This window comes from Entamoeba invadens (assembly GCF_000330505.1).
Source record: "Entamoeba invadens IP1 unplaced genomic scaffold scaff_1105074725183, whole genome shotgun sequence".
Lineage (NCBI taxonomy): Eukaryota > Evosea > Mastigamoebida > Endamoebidae > Entamoeba > Entamoeba invadens.
In genome coordinates, this window is record NW_004443692.1 from 417,158 (window position 1) to 431,527 (window position 14,370).

Here is a 14,370-nt window from a genome sequence, read left to right on the forward strand (position 1 = left end):
GTGTTAGGCCGCTCAGCATCGAGATCAAAAGATTTCGAGGTCATCGACTCCACTGTGAAATTTGTGCCAACCCCCGAAGGGGAGTTGCAACAAAAAAAGAGTGTCACACATACGGTATCCCTCCACGAAATCGACGTGATCAATTCTCAGGCTCGAGGAGTCCTTTCGTTGTTTGCTGGCGATACTGGAGAAATTTCTGCGGAGATCCGATCGCGCATAGATGAGCGAGTTCGCGAGTGGGTATCCACTGGAAAGGCTGAGATAGTACCTGGGGTCTTGTTCATCGATGAAGTTCATATGTTAGATTTGGAGTGTTTCTCATTTTTGAATAATGCGATTGAACAGGAAATGTCGCCAACTATGGTGATGGCAACTAATAGAGGAAATGTGAAGATTAGAGGAACGAATGAAGTCTCTCCACATGGTATTCCAGGCGACTTCTTGGATAGACTAATCATAGTTAATACTCAAGAATACACTTTGGATGAAATACGACTGATTCTGAGTGTCAGAGCAGAGGAAGAAGGAGTCAAACTGACTGCTGGAGCTCTGGACGCCCTTAAAGAGACTGCAAAAGGCGCGAGTCTGAGATATGCCATGCAACTCATCTCGTTGGCGATGATCAAAGCGAAAAAGAGAGGAGAAGAGGTTGTTGATACGATCGATATCCAGAGGATGTATGAGCTCTACTTTGACGCGTCGAGATCGAGCAGACTCATGCAACCGGAGACGAAGATGGATGAGAACTGATTGATTTTTTTGTTCAACGTCCATTCAATAGTTTATTATAGTTGTTTTAAATTAAAATTATTGTTGTTTGTCTGATTGGATCTTTTAACTTAGAAAGTTAATTAGAAACAACTTAAGTTGATGGACATCTGTTTTAGTGTAGAAGAGCGTGTGGAAATATTAGAAAAAGATCTCGAGAATCTTCAGAACGAGTTTTATGAGTACAAAAAGAGTGTTGAAACACAAGAGAAAGAAAGGAACAAACAGCGACTGCTAAGGAAGTTATCAAAGAAACAACATATACTGAGAAGACTCACTTTTGCACCAGAAGTTGATGAGTTGTTGTTTGACGGATATGAAATCCAAAGTCTCAATTTTGTGACAGAATTGGGTACACAGTATAACGGCGTTATTCAAGGCGATTTGAAGTCGAAATTTGTGTATTTAGTTCACTCAGAACATCCAATTATTAAGCGGATTTGGAAACAATTTATCAGTGACAAGAATGGCATCATAACTCAAGTTGGAGACGTGTTCTATTTTGAGGCAAAAATGACGGGGAAGGCCGCCGTTGCATGTGTTGGGATGTGTCAAGTGCCAACACAAAATGTCCACCTTGGCACTGAAGAGCACTCGATTGGATATCACTCCTCAAGTGGATGTGTCTTATCACAGAAAAATGGCACTCAACACAACACGACGAATTATCATGAAGGCGATGTCATTGGGTGTTGTTACAATTTCAATGCGGATGAACTCTTTTTCACGAAGAATGGGACGAAATTGCTGTCGTACAATTACAATGCCAAAAAGGACTTTTTTCCATCGATATCCATTGAGTCATTTGAGAAGCTTGAAATCAATTGGGGACAACATCCATTTGTTTTTGACATTGCTTCCTTTGTGGAAGACCAAAAGGTGCAGCACACGTACACTGTCAAAGTCAATTTTGTGAACGACTGTTCCTTGAACTTCGACTTCACTGCAACATTCTCTGTCAATCTGCCACCATTTTGCACTGAAAATTTACTCCGGAAATTTGTTGTGAAAGGACTGAACAAGTGGATCCAAACTGGAAAGTGTAGCTTCCCAAAGTACCATTTCTCTGTGTGGAAAATCGACCAGTTCTCCAGAGATCCATTTGTCGAGCCATTCAGTTTGCAACATATTGCAAAAGTGGACGCAATCAAGAGTGACACGGGAGATATCACCTATGTTGTACATATCAGATACAGTTACTTCCCTGGGATGACAAAGAAGAGGAGTGGTCCCTCTATGTTTGAGCCTCCCAAAAGCTTGGTAAGCCACATTTAACAAATAAATAATAAATGAACTATTTTAATTACTGGACTCTATAAGAGGAAGATAATGAGAATTCTAAAGAAGAAGACTATACCTTGAGTACCTGATTCAAACAACGGAAGTCTCGAGAGGAACGAGTACTTCAATTGTTCATTCAAGAAGTTCTTTGGTGTATTTGAATCGCTTTGGTAGAGTCCATACACGTTGTCATGGTATTCGGAATAACAGAAGTGCATTTTGTACTGATTAAACACATCAAAAGCATCCACCACCCACACGTCTCCACCTCTCCCTTGAAGAAAAGAATCTTTGTTTGTTCCAAATTCGTTGACAAACATGGGGACTGATCTTCGTGTTTTAAATTTGTGGGCTTGATCAAGGTACCTGAACAAAGACCATCGGTCAAAGTAAAATGCTTTGTCGTATTTGATTTGTTGCACGATGGGATACACTTCATAGACCTTTTCATCTGTCTGGACATACACTTCAATCTCAAAGTCATACAATCGTGTTGTACTTCCTAACAATAGAGCAGCACCCGAGCACTTTGCCTTGCCTTTGACGCCATAGATCTTCAAGCAGACATTTCCTTTGTCATCACAGTTCTGGATAAAAGTGTAATTTCCCCCATTGGTCGTCTCAAATGTGACATTTTTATCACTCAACTCAAGTCTGTGTATTCCATGTATCTCTTCCGATGTTGAGAACTCTTTTATCTTGAGCAACTTGAATACCACATAGCCGTTCTCTCCAATAGAATCAACATGTATCACTAAACTCAATATGGACTCGGGACATCTCCCACTACATAACAAATTAAAATGAGCGCCTACTTTATTCCATACACCCACCTCTGGCTGTGTATTCATTTGTGTAATTTGATTGTCAATATTATTGTTTGGGTTTGGTCCACCTATTGCAAAGAGTGTTGAATAGTCGGGGTATGTCACATACCTTCCAGTAAAGTCTTCAGTTTCACTTTTCGAGTTCTGTTGAGTGAAAGAAAGTGGTTCATAGAAGTTAGTCTCGTAGATCACTTTCTCATCACTTAACAAGACGAAATTGCCCGTCTCCTTATCCAACTCCGAACGCATTTTGACAAAGTTTTGAGTGTAAAACACATTAGGACTTTGGAAGAATATGATATGGTTTGTGTCCACCTCTCGAATCAATTCAATCGCCTTTTCAAAGAAATTTTTATAATGCAGAATAGACGCCTCTGCACTTCCTCTCCACACGCCAATGGGTTTATTTAACAGTCCAAAGCCTATGACGGTCTTCGACTTTTTAAATCGTCTTGCAATTTCGACCCAAAGCTTATAGAATCGGTCTATTTTACTTTGGTCGAGCAAAAGATACTCTTTTGCATCACTAATTCCTCCTTGTGGGACTTCCATCTCAAGTATCAAACTAATTCCGTATCTCTTCGCAGCTTCTATCTCGTTAGTTATCCATTTCCATACACTTTCTTTGTATTGATAAGGTGCGTTGTCATCTTCGAAGAATCGATAACTCAGCAAAAACCTGACCGTATTAAACCCTATGTCTCCAACTTCGTAATAGTCCCCCAGCTCATGGTCCGTTTCTCCAACAGATACATTAAGTCGACAGTTGTTATTAAACGTGATTCCTTTAATTCTGAACTCATCACCGTATTTCGTCCTTGCTATCTTTGTGTCGAACACATTTAAGAAATACCCAAAAGCTGTAGTACTTAGTAGTAGAAGTCCAATCATCTATGTTTTCAGTGGGTAAAAATTCTAAAATGAAAAAATGGTACTTTTATAATAAATACTATACGAAAAACTATATTGAAATTCGCTATTTCTTTCTATTGGACATTTTATTGAATCGACTAAAAACAAATCTCTTACGATAACACAACATAAATCAAAACAGTTGTAAAACAACAACTCTCTCTACAGTCGCGCTTTTCCCTTTGAGACTGTTAACTATATTTTTGTCAGTGCTTTCGTACAATCCAGTGAGATTGCCAAAGGTAATCTTCTCTCCTATAGTCCCAACTACTACAACACCCTCTCCCAACTCAAAAAGCTCTTTTGCGTTGTTTTTGAAGGTGAACACGTTCTTCCATTTGTCCTCTTTTGGCATCATTTTCTTCAGTTCCTCGCCTTCTTTGAGTGAAACACTAAAATGCCACGGGTCGTTCATCGGGTTCGGCGTACCATCAATGGGCTTCTTAATGAACACGCCAAACATGTTTCTCTGATATACAACGGCGATAAAAAGGAACGACAGATTGACTGCACACTTGAGTAAAGAGACCTTTGTCTCCGCATTTTTCGAGTCGTACAATACTTGGTGTTCACTGCATTTCGTCCATTCGTATAATTGTTTGATGTCACTATTTAACTGATCCATCGGAAAGTCTTTCAACTCAATCGGTCGGTCTGTTAATACACTTCTTGGGAGTCGAACGGAATAGCTTCTCTTCTTTTTCATTTTAGTAATTTCATCATCAGAGCCATTTGAGTCGTTTGGGCTCTTTTCGTTCCTCACGAAATCGTCGTCTTTAGTCTCCTTCTTGTTTCCCAAGTGTTCTTCTGTTAACTGAGACTCTGTTTGTTGTGTATGAATTTGGATCTTTGGTTGTGTTTCGCTCTTCTCCGAATCGTCTTCTTGGATATTCAGCTCTTGTAACAGCTTTGCGCCACTCATCCCACTTGTCAAAGAAATTCGCTTTTGTTGGTATGTGTCATTCGTTAGCACTGGTGACTTGACTTCAATTAAACTTGCGTGAGTTTTGTGTGTTTGAATAGCACTTCGTTCGTCAGTGCTTTTACTTTGTTTCGCTTGTTGTGGGAAGTGCAATGGGATGACTAGAGAGTCACACCTTTCTTTAATTTTCGTGTACTTCTTAAGCTTCGAAGCGTCCATTGCGTCCTTTTCTGGATTCAAAAAGATTCGGGAGTACTTAAGCTTCAAGAATTGTTCAACAAGAGAGTTTCCGCAGGTCGCGATTTCGTCGACGTTCTTATATTCAAGGTTAATCAATTCGTCGACCTCATCAGCAAGCGTTCTGAAGTTATCCCTCATCGCTTCACACTCTTTTAACATCTCTTCTCTCTTCTCTCTCATAGCTTTCAGTTCTTTGACTTTGACGCCAAGTTGTTGTTCGTCGAGTTCTTGTTTGTCTCTGTCTTCACTTTGGTCGTATTCGCTTAAGTTTTCTCGTGTAAAAGTGACTACAGTCTTTGCGTTTTTCAGTGCAGCGTGTAAATCTTTTGAACGGGTTTGTATCAGCGAAAACGTTTGGTTACGAGTTATCGTTTCCATTCTTGGTGGAGATTGGACTATAATGAGATCTCTCTTTTTATTCTTGATTCTCTTGTTCTATTTCGGTATCTCATTCAATATCTTTTCTTTCAAATGAAAACTTCTTGAAACCCCCATATCCGTCGTTTTTTAACATTTTTTGTTAAATTCTTCATTGATTTATTATAAAATTTGAAGATGTGGACACTTTCTAGCAAAAAATGTTATTCCCTCCATTCCACATGAAATTGTTAAAAAATTTGTAAAAAAGTTTAATGGGCATAACATAGCCATTAGATATCGACATTTTTTCCTCTTACAAACCGAAATGATTCAAAGATGATGAAATGTGGGAAAAAAGCGTAGTTGTGTATACACATCCCCAAAATTGCTTATTAGTTTCTAGAACCAATACATTTAGTATATTTTTAGTATCTTCTTTTTTGCCTCAAAAATAGAATTTAAAAATTAAAATAATGAATAAAAAAACTTTCATTGCAACAGTTTTTTATTATTCTTTAAATCAAGAATAAATCGTTAAAATAGAATATACTATTTAAATAGAATACAATTACAATTGAACTCGAAGAAGAAAGCCATATCTCACGTTTCAACGCTAACAACCACAAGTTTCACAATTTTGAATTTTGTGCACTCATTTCCTGTCAGTGAGTTTTCTTTCATATCAACATAATTCTCATACACCCCCACACATTCACTTTTTAATTCCCCAATTTTGCCTATCGCAACGTGTTCTTTATATCCCACCCTCATCAACAACTCATTCCTCTCTCCTTCTACACTCAACACATACCTTTCTTTCCCTTTCTTCAATGACCACTTCGTCGGCTCACATCCACTTTTGCATTGCAATTTGAATGCAAAGTGGCGGGTATCAGGGAAGTACCGTTCTGTCGCAGTAACTCCGCCTGAGAAGAAAAACCCAAACAAATGTGACTCGGTGTAAAACACTGTATAAAACGGGGTATCTCCAACTACTCTTTTGTTCCATTCTTCACGATGAAATGCATTTTGCGTATCACACTCAAACACTTTCGTCACACTCTTTGCGCCCGCCCACTCCTTTAACACTTTCATAAATCGATCCAACTCCAAGATGTCTTCCGACAACGGCGAAGACCCATTCGACGAACTTCTCTTCCTTCCAGTGACTACGAGAGACCCGACAACGGGGTTCGAGTATTTTCTTGGTGTACGACTTGTTGTCGGTTCTGGTGAATCACCGTCGCTTGTCTTTTTTGTTCTTCCAGTCTTTAGAGTGACAACTGGGAGACTTGAAAGGGAGAGTTCTCGAGCAGACGTTTTCTCTTTATCGTATAGTTCGGTTGAAAATGTCGGTGAAAGGATTTCTCTGTCACGGAGTGTCGGGACTATTTTCTTTGGTGCGACAAACTTCATAAGTTTGAGGGTGTCGACGATTTGGGTTTTTGTCTTCGGATTATGTTTGTGGATGGTCGAAAGTGCTTTGCATGCATTGTCGAGCTCGGTGTTGAACTTTTCCTTCGACGACGCACAGAAGCGCTCCTCGATAGTTACAAAGTCGTTTAATACCTCCTTTGTCTTCTTAATGACTTGTTGCGTGGATTTCAAGAGTAATATGACGTTCTCGATTTTTTCAAGCTCCGCGCGCTTTTCGCTTAGCACTGGGAGATGTTCGTTGTCTTGATATTGCTGCTTTGTTATTTTGGAGTTGACGTATTTCTGCAAAAATGAGTCATGTTGGTAGACCTTAAGTGTGTCGTTAAATTGTTTCAGCGTCGAGACTACCTCCTCGAAAACGTCGGGGTCAATCGGTGTGATTTGCATGCTGTATTTATGGAGTTTTTCATATGTATAACAACTTTCTTATTTGTTAATGTGTATTATAAATTATAATACTTTTTACTGTATTTTATAATTCAATTGAGTCAAAAAATAGATGGGAACAACAGTCTGAAAATAGACCAAAAATAAATTGTTCAGTTGAATTAATATATTATTTGAAAAACTATCAATTATTAATTTTTTGTTAAAAAATATGGTTGTATTGACAACTTGATTTTTACAAAAATATAATAATTTGTATTATAATAAAAATATAATAAAATATCGTTTTAAAATACCATTGTAATTATGGCTAAACATTTTTTTTAATTAAAAATTGTTTTTCATAATAAATGAATTCTATTCAATGAATCTATTCCAAAACAATTAAAATATAATAGTTAAGAAACTAACTATTATAAGTTATAATTTTAGAAGAAAAGTGATGAATAGAAATGTCTTGACGAATCTAATAAAGTTGATAATGTCAGACTCATTGGTGGAGCTACAGACAGAGGGCAATGAACTTACCCTGTCGACAACAAAACTTGCGACAGAGTTAAATGCATTTGATATCAGACTTGAACGACAGTCAAACAATCAAACTTCTTTGTTCGAACTACTTAAGCAATGCAACGAGAGACTTGACAAATTGGATCCGATCAAAAGTGTATCCGTAGACTCTCAACAACAAGAAACGAAAGAAAGAAACACACAACTTGAACAAGAAGGTGAAACAAAGTCGATACCTATACTTCAAAACATAAACATTGAAATGGTGCAGCCCGGCAAAGTAATGTGTGTCATTTGCAAACAATCTCTCGACCCCGATGAGCTTTTGGATCATTTGAAACGACATAATATGCTTGAAAGAGGATTTCAGGCGCCAAAACAAAAACCAACAATCAGCACAATTCGAGCCGTACCTCCCGTTGTAAATAATGGAGAAATGAAGACTCCGGTATTACATACGCTTGTATCCGTAAAGGACACTAATGCAATTGAGATGATTGAGTGTCCAATTTGTTCAAAAGAGTTTAATCGAATCATCATTGACACGCACATTCAGACACACTATGTTAAGATGTAACAAACTTTTGTTTTTATTTTATTGAATTTAATCAAATGAATAATACATTCTTTTTTTTATAATTGAACAGAACAATCAAATCTTGAAGTTTATACATTAACATTTTCATACAATTAATTGATTATAAGTTTGGTTTAAAGCTATCAATGCAAAAGTATTTGAAAAGAGTATATTAATTCGTCATGTATTTATTAGAATTAATAATTATTTTTCATCACAATAAATAAGAAAAATTATTTATAATAGTTTGTTTATAGAAAATTAATAATTGAATACAGACTATTATGCTTCGTACCTATAAAGTATTTTTTACCCGTTTTATTAGCGTTTTTCGATACTAATAATTCTTAATAAAATTCTTGGGTATGAAGAATAAAAGACTATACAAACAGAGTATGAATATATAGATATAGTATTAAACAAAACAACGTTGTAACAGTAATCAAAAGCTCAATCATAGATGTTTTAACATAAATAAGCAAAGTAGCAAGCTGTAATAATTTGTTTGTTCAGTTTAACTAAATTAATATCAGATAAGTACTAAAAATTTTTTATTCTGAAATAACCAAAACAAGAAGAGGTCTTAATAAATCTTGATTATAAAATCATTTTAATAAAATGAATGCCTCATTTTTATTTTTAAAAATAAATCTGTTTGAAAAATATAAAACAAGTTGTCGAACAGTTTAATGAGGGAAAAAGGTAAGACTTTATTATTTGGTTTATTGAACAAATAAAAGGTAAAAAAAATTCAAATAAAATAAATTATGGTTAATCAAAAATAAAACGACTTTTTATTTTAATGGGATTTTTTGTTATAAATTATAAATTAAACATACTTTCAATTAATTTAACTCCATAAGCTGAAATATAAAATTTCTGAAGGTTAAATAACGTATTGTAGTTACAAAAACAATCAGATAGTTAATCGGTTTTATGTTTAATCAATAATGTATTAAATTAATTATATAGTTTATTATATTTCTAATAAATTAAAATTTAGGTGTGAAAAAAATATTTTTAAACAGAGAATTCCTTGTGATTTTATGTTAGAATAACATATTTTTGAATATCTTTTCTAAAAGACAACGTTTCAAAGTTGCATTTCTGTAAACTGTGGACTTTGTTTTTTGTTTTTTATTCTGTTTGTTGTAGAAGAGTATAAATTATAAGGGTTTGCTTAAGGGTTTTAAAACAATTTGTGCTTAACTCTTCTCTTATTGAAGTGGTAAAGATTCCGGGACGAAGAAACTTACATTAAACAAACATAATGGTGTTTCTTTTCAAACTCACTTTTTGTTCATTTTTGAAAGTATCAACCAAAAATATCATTTACACAAACTTTTTCGTGGAATAGCTCTTCCAATCGCCATAAAATAATTTTATTATAGCCCGAAACATTCACATTTTACAATTTAACCCCAAATATATATAACTCTCCCACAACATTTTTAATAACCTAATTCACCGACATTTTTGAGAAGAAATAATAATGTATAATAGTAAAAGAACTATAATTGTATAATTTTCAACACAAAACATTAACAATATAAAATTCGATTGTAATTATTACGCCGAAATTTTTTACGACTTTTTCCCGATTTTTCAGGAAAACGCACAACTGGAATCGTTTTTAACGGACAAAAACGCGTTTTTAAAATGAACATGGTTCCTTTAAAAACCGACCAAAGGACATTTGTTTTCCAAAGCTAAAAGTGGGCTGGAGTAATAGCACAAGTTTTTATTTTCTGTTTATCATCATTACAAAAAAAATCGAGTTCAAGTTCTCAAATTAACTTTATTGGGCAATTGTTGGGGTTGACCAATTCCATTCGATTCGCAAAAGCCGAAAATGTCCACAAAGCAATTCCAAATTCATTTATTTGGACTTTTTGACTTGCTGCGGGTCATTATTATGGAATTAAGAAAGGCCGAGGATTTCTTGGACTTGTGGTGACCAAGTGGCAAAGAACAAAATAAATGTACTATAACTTATAGATAGTTTTAAAGTAAAAGTGTGGCATTGATTGGCGGCAAATTCCAAAGTTTTCGAAGAAAAGTAGTTTGTGTGTTTTCAACCCATTGTCAAATTAACCATTAAATGATAATTACAAATCTATTTATGAATAGTAAATATGTAAAAAAGCGAATGGTGAACAAATAGCGTATTTCTTAATATAGAAAAATGTTTGAACTTGGAAAAGCGAATTTTAACGTTTTGAGCAAATCTGAAACAACAAAAGTATACCAATATTTATAAACAAGTCGTCGAGATAAATAAAAGGACGAAATGAACTCAGAAACTGCCATTTCATGTCGACGCCTGTGAGATGTGTTGTAGTGAAAAATTCAGAAGAGTCACGCTTCAGAAAGATAAAGAAGACAATTATACCATGGACAAAGGAAGAAGACTTCATCTTATTGAAAGGCGTCCAAGTCTATGGCGAGAATGACTGGAATACAGTGGCTGAGGGTGTGGTAAACCGGTCAAGGAAACAGTGCAGAGAACGGTACTTCAATAACTTGGCTGAGAACGTCACCAAAAAGCAATGGAGTGTTGAAGAAGACAATATGATTATCCAGCTCCAACGAGAGATTGGTAACAAGTGGACGGAGATCAGCAAGTATTTACCAGGTCGGGCTCCCAACTCCGTGAAGAACCGGTTTTGCTCGCACATATTGCGTGTGATCAAAAGAGCCAATTCCAAGACAAAAGAAGTGAAACAAAAAGAAAAGACGCGAAAGGAAGTATTAAACTCACAAGAGGCAAAAGCAATACAGAAGAGCGAAACATTCCTTAGTGTGTTTTTGCCGGTCTCAACGGAATACTTTCAAGTAATTTAGTGTATGTTTCTTTTTATTTTTCTACCTTTAACACATAACACAAGAGTTCTATCAATTGTGTTGCAACATAAAAAGTTGTTAAGGGCAAATTCTTATTGATTTTTATTAATTTGTTTTGAAGTTAAACACGCTTTCTTTATTTAAAGACTATAACAAAAGTGTTCTATTAATGATTTAAAAAGTGGTATAGCATAGGCATTACAAAAGTGCGTTGAATTTACAATAACATTGGAATCTCTGGATATTTGTCAAACGTGTCCACTTTTTGGTATGTAATGTCAATTATTCAAACAAAAAGGAAAGTTGCTCATTCACAAAAAAGAATTCAAAAACATTATTCGATAAATTGGAGGGGGTGTAAATTATTTGGAGTCAAATTCCGCCTTCTTTAACCAATTTCTTTATTATATAATTTTTATACTGATTTGTTATATTATATCAATGGTAGTTATGATGGTTGATAAAACAAGAAAACTTTATATAATGTGTCGAAGGAAACACAATTGCGATATTTTTTTGAACGATATTGGGGCTGTTTCCAATTTCTTCAGCCTATTTTCAATTAAAAAAGAAACTGGTTTCAACACTAGTAATTAATCCCATTTTAATTGGTGTAATAAAAGTCCGGTCAAAATAACAACAAGGCATATTTAACTAATGTTTTCCTTGTATTGTCTATTGTAACATTTTTATCACTAAATGGAAATATAAAAGAACCACAAATACCCAACTGCATAAATGATACTAAAAAATATCTTTTTTCATTGTAAGAGCAAACATCCATACAAAGTTCAAATTCAGAAAATATCAAGATTTTTATTTACAATATTTTGCATCCAACTTTGTTATTGTTTGTTGAACACCCACTTATAAAAGGAGAAAACAATTTTTATCAGCAATTAAATACACACATTTGTTGTTAAATTACTAAGTAAGAATTGTGCTCAAACAGAGTACCATTGCGATGTTTAAAGAAGTGAACACTAAAAATATAACTCAATATCAAACAATATAAATTACAAAAGAGAGTTGAAGTAAAACTGAAAACACGAATTTGAAGTGAATGGAAAGCTGACCCGTTGTGAGTGTATGAGTGTTGAAACTGTTTTCGACACCTCAACCAACAACGACATGTCGATGGTTTTTTGCTCGCAGTTGAATATCGACGACAACTCAACGCTCTTTGTATCCTCGATCCAGACTTGTATGATTGGGATTCTTGGCACTCCAACTGGCACTTCGCTGAGGTCAATACGATACATTTTATAATTTTTGTAGTGCGAGAACAACTGGTGTATTTGTTCCCAATCACTTTGAATGTCACTACCACACATGTTTTCAGTTGGTTTTGTTTCAAGAACAGAGTCGATCACTTTCATCATTTCAAAGCCTAAATTGTACTCTTTCATTTCAACAAAGTATTCGACGACTTGGATGAAATATTTCATTGCTTTTGAATCGACCAAAAGAGCTTTGACCATTTGAAGCACACTCTGAATGCGACGATTGTACAAATTGACTTGTTCGTTGTTCTCATTAAACACAAAAGACTTCACATCAATCTGGTGGAAATTCCACTCGTCGAAAATTGCCATCTGTTGCGCGACAATTTTCGGGTGGATTTCCATCAAATTGTTCTTGTGTACTATAACAATCTCCTTTTCGTCGTTGATAAAAGCCGTTTCGGGCTCTTCGCTCTGACTTATGTATCTCCTCTCTTTTCGCTTCTTCTTCTTCTCTTTGATTGGCACGTCTGAATTTGTATTCTTCTGGTAAAACTCTTCATTCAATCGACTTATAAAATACTTGGAAAACCTCGAGTCGTTCACATACTTCTCTACGTAATCCTTTAGCACTTCGTCCTTCATTTTCGAGTACTTAAGTACATGTAACATGATGTTCTCAATACGACCCAAATAGTCTTTAACGCCCTCTCCCAATTCCCATTCAACCACACAATGGGTGTACTCCTCTTCGCACCACTCCAACACTACCTTCTCGTCGTCCCAAAAGCGGAACGAGAACAGAAACAAATTCATTATTTTATCACCCTCTATCTCATTAATTGCACAATAAAATAACGACTTTGGGGTGAGTGTGATAATCTTCCCGTTCATGTCGTACGTGGGTTCACCAATTGGTTCTTTCATCTTATCGAGTGACAAGATGATGTTGGAATAAAATAGCGCTTGAGGCGCAGTAAAAGAAGACACACCGAATAATATCCCTTTAACCACCTTTTCGTTGATGTCCGACTGTTTATAAAGTGCGACAAGTATGCTGATAATTTCTCTTGTTGCGCCAGACAAGCTCCAATACAAAATTCTGCTATTTGGACAGCAACAAGGATTTTCCTGAATAACACCAACAAAGTTTTTCTCTATTAAAGTTGTGAGCCTTTCTTCGACATTGTATTCGTCTTTCAAAATCTTAAGAACAACTTTTGTTTGTTCGGTGTCGTCTGTCGACGGGGATGGTGAGCGGTCTTTCTTCGAGCGAAAGTAATTTGACAACTCACCCATCATTTTGAACATTTTGAGCTTTGGGGACGAAGAGGAGTCTCTGCCCCGGATGGGTGTTGGCAATCGCGGCGATGCCAAAGGTTGTCGTGGGGTAGAGAAGAACTCGACAGAGAGAGAATTGGTACTGACGAACGATGGACTCGGGGCGAGTTTATCCAACGTCAAAGACTTTCTTGGATGAGCCTTTGACATGTGAGTATAATAAAAGAATTCCAGATTTTTAACAATAAAGATAGACAACTGTACAAACTCAGTGTAATTTTTTGAATTTTAATCTTGTCCAGAAAAACGATACTCCTCGCGGTTTAAAAAACATTTGTAATGTCAAACTTTTCGTACCACTTTGTTATTTCTTTGCTAATTGTCCCGATTTCTGCAAGTAAATATGCAAATTTTCGGTTGTCATTTGATGTTAAAAAACAAAAAAGTACATATTTTTTTAAATAGTTTTTAGTTAATTTGATTGTTAAAAAACTAGTTATTACTAATTGTATTGTTCCAAAAAAACGCACTTTAAAAAAAATATTACTAACCCGTTGAACATCGATAATGACATTTTATTGTACCATATTTATTTGTTTTTTTATTATATTTTATGAAACGATTTGTGGAGATTATACTATTGTTTACTAAAAATTTTATGTTTTAGCGAACTAACTTAATAAAAAACGTGTTTTTGAAATACACCCGATTTTACAGGTAAACTGACCATCTTTTTTTAGGTTGAATAACTTTTTCTATTTAAACAAGGAATTTCGGTTGAAATATTTGAATAAACATAAT

The 14,370-nt window shown here is 35.2% G+C and overlaps 8 protein-coding genes across 8 annotated transcripts; 4 read left to right on the plus strand and 4 right to left on the minus strand.

Moving 5' to 3' along the window:
• Positions 1–9: 9 nt before the first annotated feature.
• Positions 10–750, plus strand: EIN_178680 (ruvB family DNA helicase, putative; the record flags this gene model as incomplete). The annotated part of the gene is made up of 1 exon (XM_004260634.1): positions 10–750. A coding segment is annotated over one exon (741 nt), but the record flags the coding sequence as incomplete, so codon positions are not given.
• A 120-nt stretch (positions 751–870) lies between these two features.
• On the plus strand, positions 871–2,043 carry EIN_178690 (hypothetical protein; the record flags this gene model as incomplete). Its single annotated transcript, XM_004260635.1, has 1 exon — positions 871–2,043. The coding sequence occupies one exon, from the start codon at positions 871–873 to the stop codon at positions 2,041–2,043; it is 1,173 nt and encodes a 390-aa protein (XP_004260683.1).
• A 243-nt stretch (positions 2,044–2,286) lies between these two features.
• On the minus strand, positions 2,287–3,767 carry EIN_178700 (hypothetical protein; the record flags this gene model as incomplete). Its single annotated transcript, XM_004260636.1, has 2 exons — positions 2,287–2,323; positions 2,368–3,767. The coding sequence occupies 2 exons, from the start codon at positions 3,765–3,767 to the stop codon at positions 2,287–2,289; spliced, it is 1,437 nt and encodes a 478-aa protein (XP_004260684.1).
• Positions 3,768–3,921: 154 nt separating this feature from the next.
• Positions 3,922–5,328, minus strand: EIN_178710 (hypothetical protein; the record flags this gene model as incomplete). Its single annotated transcript, XM_004260637.1, has 1 exon — positions 3,922–5,328. One exon carries the CDS (start codon positions 5,326–5,328, stop codon positions 3,922–3,924), a length of 1,407 nt encoding a protein of 468 aa, XP_004260685.1.
• A 582-nt stretch (positions 5,329–5,910) lies between these two features.
• EIN_178720 (hypothetical protein) lies at positions 5,911–7,134 on the minus strand (the record flags this gene model as incomplete). Its single annotated transcript, XM_004260638.1, has 1 exon — positions 5,911–7,134. The coding sequence occupies one exon, from the start codon at positions 7,132–7,134 to the stop codon at positions 5,911–5,913; it is 1,224 nt and encodes a 407-aa protein (XP_004260686.1).
• A 481-nt stretch (positions 7,135–7,615) lies between these two features.
• On the plus strand, positions 7,616–8,221 carry EIN_178730 (hypothetical protein; the record flags this gene model as incomplete). Its single annotated transcript, XM_004260639.1, has 1 exon — positions 7,616–8,221. One exon carries the CDS (start codon positions 7,616–7,618, stop codon positions 8,219–8,221), a length of 606 nt encoding a protein of 201 aa, XP_004260687.1.
• A 2,313-nt stretch (positions 8,222–10,534) lies between these two features.
• EIN_178740 (transcription factor WEREWOLF, putative) lies at positions 10,535–11,065 on the plus strand (the record flags this gene model as incomplete). Its single annotated transcript, XM_004260640.1, has 1 exon — positions 10,535–11,065. The coding sequence occupies one exon, from the start codon at positions 10,535–10,537 to the stop codon at positions 11,063–11,065; it is 531 nt and encodes a 176-aa protein (XP_004260688.1).
• A 1,016-nt stretch (positions 11,066–12,081) lies between these two features.
• On the minus strand, positions 12,082–13,599 carry EIN_178750 (hypothetical protein; the record flags this gene model as incomplete). The annotated part of the gene is made up of 1 exon (XM_004260641.1): positions 12,082–13,599. One exon carries the CDS (start codon positions 13,597–13,599, stop codon positions 12,082–12,084), a length of 1,518 nt encoding a protein of 505 aa, XP_004260689.1.
• Between the last annotated feature and the right edge of the window lie 771 nt (positions 13,600–14,370).